Below are 7421 nucleotides of genomic sequence, written 5' to 3'. Positions count from 1 at the left end.
AAAAAAAGCAACCTGGGAAAAGTTAGGGATCTGTAGAAGAGGAATGGATTGAATTTTGAAGGATATGACAATCAGAGGTAAAGGGAAAATAATTTTCCAGGCAGAGATAATGTACAGTGAAGTACCAAGGCACTGTAATATAGAAGATTTAGGGAACTGAAAATTAATTGTTAAATTGGAGATGGGGTGACAATGGAGGGTGTGGAAGATGAGATTGGAGAGTGTTGGGACCAGGTTTTGACTAGCTCTGCAAATTATAAGGAATCTATGAGATTCCCTTCTCAAAGTTACAGAGGAATTTAGCTTGTTCAAAGCTGGCCTTCCGGAAAGATCACCATGGGTGAATGAAGGATTAAAAATGGAAAAATAAAGAATTACTTTAGAACAACAGCTATTTAAAATAGCATTAGCTGAATCATTTTTTCTTTATGATACTCTAGGGGTCTCAAGTTCCAATGTCTATTGTTAATGGCTAGTTCTAAGTTTATTTTTCCTAGAGTTATATACAGTGGCTCCAAGTATGAAAATGTAGGTAAGTACATGTAGTTGTGTTTTTGAATAAACTACATATTTTATAATAGTTTAATATTTGCAGAAAAGATGCAAAAATAGCACAAGGAGATCCCACATACCCTTCACTCAGACTCCTGTATTGCTAACATATTACATGCCACATTGCCACAACTAAGAAACCAACATTGGTACATTACTGTTAGCTAAATACCGCTAAACTCCACCTCATTTAGATTTCACTAGTTTTTTTTTTTCCTCCTAATGTTCTTTTTCTGTTTTAGGATCTCATCCAGGCTGTAACATTACATTAACTTTATATCCTATAGTCTCCTCTGACCTGTGATAGTTTCTCAGATGATCCTTGTGTTTCATGACCTTTATACTTTTGAGAAGTACTTGTTGGTATTTTGTAGAATGTCCCTCCATTTGGGTTTGATAGATGTCTTTTCTCAAGGTTAGACTGGGGTTAGGGTTTTGGTGACAAAGACCATAGGAGGTGAAAGACCATTCTCATTATATCTTATCAAAGGGTACATGCTATCAAGATCACATTTATATTATGTCTAATCAAAGGGTATTTGTTTCAAAGAAGACATCACTGATGACATTGACTTTGATCTAAGATTGCATTTGCCAAGTTTCTCCACTCTGAAGTCACCCTCCCACCCCACCCTACTTTTTGTCCCTTTTCCATACTCTTAGTAAAAGACTTACCAAGCACAGGCCACATTCAAAGAGTAGGACTAAGGGAGGCATTAAGCTGCATTTCTTAGAGAGGAGCAGGATCTACATATATTATTTGTAATTATTTAAGGAAATTTGTCTCTCATTAACTTGCCCCCTTTTATTTATTTATTCCATCATTTATCTACATCAGTATGGACTGATTTCAAAGCTATTTATTTTATACTTTGGTTTACAATGCTACAGTTGTTCAAATTGCTATTTACAATGCTATTTTGTTGTTCAAATTGTTCCAGATTTTGGCACTCGGAGCTCTTTCAAGTTGGCTTCTGTATTCTTTTGATATATCCCATTCTTTTATTTTTTAAGCACTTCTATAGCTATGTTTTCAATATAAAACTACAACATTCAGGTATTTTAAAGTTGGCAGAAAACAAAATATTAATTCCTACACTGTTATATATTACATAATATCCATGAGTCTAGACACATTTTATTATTTGCAAAGTTGAGAGACTATCGTGTTTAAGGCATTATATTAATTAAGATGTGTGATAAAAGATTGAAGTAGCATGCAAAATGATATATTTAGTATGCAATAAATAAGCCTCACTTAAAATGGCAACTCTTTTTGAATAGGTAATGTTATCTCTAAGCTTAAAACTGGACTAAAAAATGCAAAAAGTATGGTTAGAAATTTTCGAAAGTTGAATTCTTTTACTTTAAATGACAGGTCTGCTATCCTAATTTGCATAGTACTATCAAAGAAAAGCACTCTGAGCTTAATTTTGCTTTTCATTTCACAAATCAATTTTATCTTCAAAGACATGACCCATTTTTTATTTGTTCTAAAATACACTGTTGCCTTAGTAACTACCAAATTACATGCCTGATGAAGCAGTGTTGATGAAAAGAGTCTTACAAAGAGTTGGAAAAAATAAAGAAATCTGATGACTGCTCTTTGATTTTAATGTCTAGAAAGACCTATCAGAGACTGTTAACTACTGCAGAACCTTAAACCATCTATGCTATCTTCAAATAGACCTACAAAAGCTAGAAAAGAATCCAAGCTGATTTATAATCCCCACCTTTTATTTCCCACAATGCAAGTCTTCCCGGTCTGCCCCCTCTCCCCCACCACCCCACCCCTCCCCCAAATTAGCAGCTTATGATGTATTTCCAATGCTCATTTCCTTGTTCAGCATATTTTTCTGTGCCCTTGATGATGATGTGATATAAGACTGCAAAGGAAATTTATTCTTGCAATAGATAGGTGTGAACTCACATTTCTCTTAGATTTTTCACTAATCTGTAACTTTGGATGCATTAACTTAATGACGGAATGACACAAATAAAACCAGGATAAAAATTATGATCAACTGGGAGTGAGAAGTCTAAACTCAATTCCAACCAACGATGTTCAATGCTGCATGATGTAGTGGGTTCCTCTGAGATTTATTTTTTAGCTTCCAAAGTAGATGATTTAAATACGTTATCTCCAAGATTCCTTCTAGTTCTGAAATCTGTGTTGCTCTGATAAAAATTTTTCTTTGACAATTCTTCAGATGATTAATTCACTAACTGCACCGATTTCCTTGGAGCAACTTCAAATACAGCTCTATCCTTAATAGAGGCTTTCTCCTCCCAAATGCAATTACTGGAGGTTTGATTTAAATGCATAAATCAGACGAGAATAAAGATTGTTGAGGTCATTATTTTAATCAGTCTGATATTCAGCCTAATTTGGATAGGATAATAAAAGTTTGTATTAGTGAAGCTATTTCTAAAGAAGGGAGGGTATACAGTATCCCTTCTTTCCATTAGGGTCTTGTTCTTCCCTCCATTTACTGGAGCCCTGAACTAGTTTTGAATTGTGTAACAGTGCAGTAAGTAATATTTTTTTCCACATTTAATTATCTAGAATTTCAGCACAAGCTATAGGAGATGGAAAAAAATAAGATAATAAATAGATAATAGATAGATAGACAGAAAGACACACAGACAGACACACAGACAGACAGATATTCTTTCTTTTTCATCTATATTGCTCAGAGCTGTGTTATAGATTAAATTTTATGTCTTCAAAACTCACGTGTCAAAATCCTATCCCTAAGACATCAAACTCCAATCCCCTAGTATCTCAGCATGTGACCTTATTTGGAAATAGAATCACACCAGATGTAATTAGTTAAGAGGTGGTCAAAATGGAGTAGGGTGAGCTCCTAATCCAGTATGACTGATGTCTTTTTTTAATAAAGAGAAATTTGGACACAGACACAGAGATACTGCAATTGAAGACTGGAGTTATACTCCCCACAACTAAGGAACTATCAGAACCTAGGAGAGAGAACTAGAACAGCTCTTTCCCTAGTGCCTTCAGAGGGACCATGGCCCTGCCCAAGCCACTTTGATATCAGACACCTGGTCTTCACAACTGTGAGACAGCTCATTTCTGTCACTCTAAGCTACCCAGTTTTTGGTACTTTGTTTGGGCAGCCATAGGAAATTACTCCAAGCTATAACAGGTGTATGGTGTTGGGAGCAGGGGTGAATTTCTTTTAATATCCATTTCAGCAAACGTATTAGTACCATCCTGGTTTATAGACTTTTTGTGCCTATTCTGCTGTTTGTGTTGGAACACATACCAGTCAGTATATTTTTCTATTGGTTATGAGACATCTGGTTTCAAACATGAGGCTTTATCACTTACTATCTGTATAATTAATTAACCTCACTGATTTTCAGTTCTCTGATATTAGTAACACTTGATCTAGCATGCATGGGTTTATTTGTGAGAATCAAATGAAATATCATAAGTGAAAAACAGTATAGAGGCACCTAGAAGAGAATGTAGTACACAGATTAAGATCTGGGATCCTGGAGCCGGGTCGAATGAGTTCACATTCTACCCCTTCCTTTACAAGTTCTGTGTTTGAACTGTGGACTCAGTTTCATCATTTAATAATGAGATTGTTATTATCTTAAAGTCATGAAGATCAAATGAGTCAATACAAGAGTTCTTAGAAGATTATCTGACATATGATGTGTACTCAATAAATGGTGTCTAAGAGAAGTATCTTGAAAACTATAAAGACTCATACATGTTAGATTATAATTTATACTTGGTAAATAGCTCACCGATGAATGCACTTACACAATAACTCTGACTTTCTAGCTCAACATGCATTTTAGCAGCAGTATTTTGGATGGTTAAAAGAGCTAAAGGGGGACAATCCAGAATGAAGGCTGCTACCAAGTAGATCAGCTTTGCCCAGTGAATTAGAAGAACCTTAGAACTAAAGGCTATTTCTCCTATTCATTAGTCTTAATATTTTAGAGCCAAACTTTTTGTTGAGCATCTCATTAACTGCTCTAATATGTAGATAAAAATAGAAGAGTTTAAGTAGATTTTTCTTAGCTGTGCAAAAATGGGAATTCATTTTTAAAGAACTGCTTTTAAAAATTTCTAATAAAATCTGTTTGCATATATTTGCATTGAGATACATTGTCTATACATCACTACCCTTACCTGATAGTAAATATAAAATAACAACTTTCTCACTTTTCTATATGCATCAGGGAGAGTTTTGGGGATCAAATAAAAGGCTATCATTGGAGAGCACCACTTCATGTGTGTCTGCCCTTACAGAGGAGAAAGAAGCTTTTTAGCAAACACCTTCTATTAGTTTACTCGTAGGAAATAGAAACAGCTGAGACTTTTAAAAAATGAATTATATTATCACATTTATTCAATTTCATACAACTTACCCAGGAAGTATATATTTGGAGGACAGATTGTCTCAGTGCTGTGGATAAGTTATAGTCTTCAGAACTGTGGTGTGTTTGGTGTCCAGCCCACATAATATTAACCTCTGCAAAACACATAATTTGAAATGAGCCATGAGAATAAGAACAAAGTAACTTCCATTTTCAGTTATATATACTGCTCTGTTGAGTGACAAAGAAAATCTGGAACATCTCTGAAAAAGCTAGCTAATATAATTATAATTAAAATAAGCTGCCTCAAATTACTTTTGGAAGCAGGGAGGGTATAAATTAAGAACAAATAAAAAAATTGAAACATAGCCAATAAATATGTATAGTGTATATGATATAATTAAATGCCTCCAGCAAACTGAAATGACTTCCAAAATTTACACTTTGCTAACATATTACAATATGACAGATCATAAAGTTTAACTGGTAATGTTGTAACAATATAGTCAATGGATAGTGATGATTTTTCAGTATGTGATAACACATTTCTAATTAAAGAAGAATACTCTGGTGGGAGAAATTGTGCATAAATTTTGGAATAAAATGTTATATAATATTCTTTCCTGATGGCTTTTTAAGACGTTTCAAAATCTGTCTATTGAAATAAGAGGCAAAGCAGAGTAATATTTGACCCTAAGACTTAAGATTCCTTTTTTATTTATGGAAATATATTAGCTAATAGTTACGTATTCTTCTGTTTATGCCTTACCAAAGTACAATACCACTTCTAAAATTATCCCACATAATTGTTGTTTGTCCTCATAATAAAAAAGGAAATGCAAGTTGTTTACTGTCATCAAGCATACGAATTGCCCTCATAATGCTTTGCAATTCTTATACACCCCAAAAGGATAATTGCTTGTTTTTCTTCTGTACTACAAACATGCAACTGTAATGACCCCCCCAAAGTAGATGGCATAGAAGAGAACAAGCCAACATTTTTCATTTGATCACATTGATCATATTTTTAATTTTCTATAAGAATTACATATAAAAATGACACATTACATTATATTCAACTTAAAAAATTATGTTCTTAGCTAAACTAATTTATATTCAGTCCTTTGCTATGAATACAAGAGAAAGAAGTAACTATGTGATATTTCTGCCAGTATAGATTAGAAATTAAATCTTTTACGCTTGTATTCATGGTAACTGAACAGTGAACCTGAGAGTGAAAATTTGGGGTTATTGGTTTTTGCGGTTGCCACATATTAAAAGTTAAAATACCTGGCACATGGCAGATAATTTGTCCGAGGGTTTTGTAAAAATCATGGCTATATATAATTTATATATTTTTTACGTATTCAATTTGGGTGGACTTCTCAGTCATTCATTTGGAAAATAAAAGCTCTCTGGACAGTCTGTGTAGGGAGTTACCAGATGAAATTTGCAAAAGAGTTTTGGTAAACAAATGATAGCTCAGAGATATAAGAAGGACTTAATTCTGTGAGAATGAGATTAGGAACAGGATTATGCATAGATAGAAGTCATTTCTACTAAAGTCATGTGTTTTCAAGTGTGACAAGTATTTTCATAATCAATTTATATGTAACTTAGATTCCAATTGGTTGACATTTGAATCATATCTGGTAATGACCATGTATTTCTACTCAAGCAATGAAGAATATTCTTCTTATACAAATGAGAATGACTTCACCATAATGACTTCTAACTTCCCAGGTATAATCCTTGAAATAACCTATAACTAAAATCTCTGCTTTATTGACTAGCCTATATAGCTATGAATAAGAGATATACAAAGAATCCTGTGGCACTTAATATCTTCAGATGTTGTGTGCAAGTTTATTAAGAGGTAATAAATTTGATAAATCTCCTGACTTCTAAAACTTCTTACAGATTCAACCCGTGAAACACTCTAAACACCATTTCTTTCTATAACACACTCATCATTGAATATTTCAGAACCTGTTACTTATAAACTTCATTACACATAAAAACATTGTCCATTTTATTGACCCTTTTAAAATTTGTTTAAAAAATTCATCATGATGTATCCATGTTACGGATTCACAAGGGGATAAGCTAATCAGATGAGGTTAAATTAGAGGGTAATAATATATTGGAACTACTTCCTTATAACCTCCACAGAAGCTAAATGGCGGAACAAAGAATCCACAAAGGTGGAGGTCAAAGACCTGTCTCTTTAGCTGTTTTAAAAGCATTTACTTCCTATCACAAACTGTGTGTAACACAAGCCGTCATTCAATGAAGTACAGCTGTGTAAACAGGGTAGAGTAACTGGATCGTACTGCCTTACCGCTGTCACTTTTCAGAATTAGGAAAAACAAGAATACAGGATTTTTTTTTTGCAGTTCATATTCAGCTTATTTAAAGTAAATAGCTTTTAAAATTGGTTATAAAATATAACTTATGAAAAATTATTCCAATAGTTTTTTATAAACAAAACGAGAAACAGTTAATAG

The 7421-nt window shown here is 33.4% G+C and overlaps 1 protein-coding gene across 1 annotated transcript in view; it reads right to left on the bottom strand.

Moving 5' to 3' along the window:
- AGMO (alkylglycerol monooxygenase) overlaps nt 1-7421 on the bottom strand; it is a 307596-nt gene that overhangs the window by 190649 nt on the left and 109526 nt on the right. Inside the window, 1 exon segment of the mRNA XM_011364559.1 lies at nt 4966-5069. Coding sequence (XP_011362861.1) covers nt 4966-5069 — 104 coding nt within the window.

Source organism: Pteropus vampyrus, unplaced genomic scaffold (assembly GCF_000151845.1).
Source record: "Pteropus vampyrus isolate Shadow unplaced genomic scaffold, Pvam_2.0 Scaffold4, whole genome shotgun sequence".
Lineage (NCBI taxonomy): Eukaryota > Metazoa > Chordata > Mammalia > Chiroptera > Pteropodidae > Pteropus > Pteropus vampyrus.
Note: the sequence above shows the minus strand (reverse complement) of the source record. Positions and strands in the feature narration are given on the sequence as shown.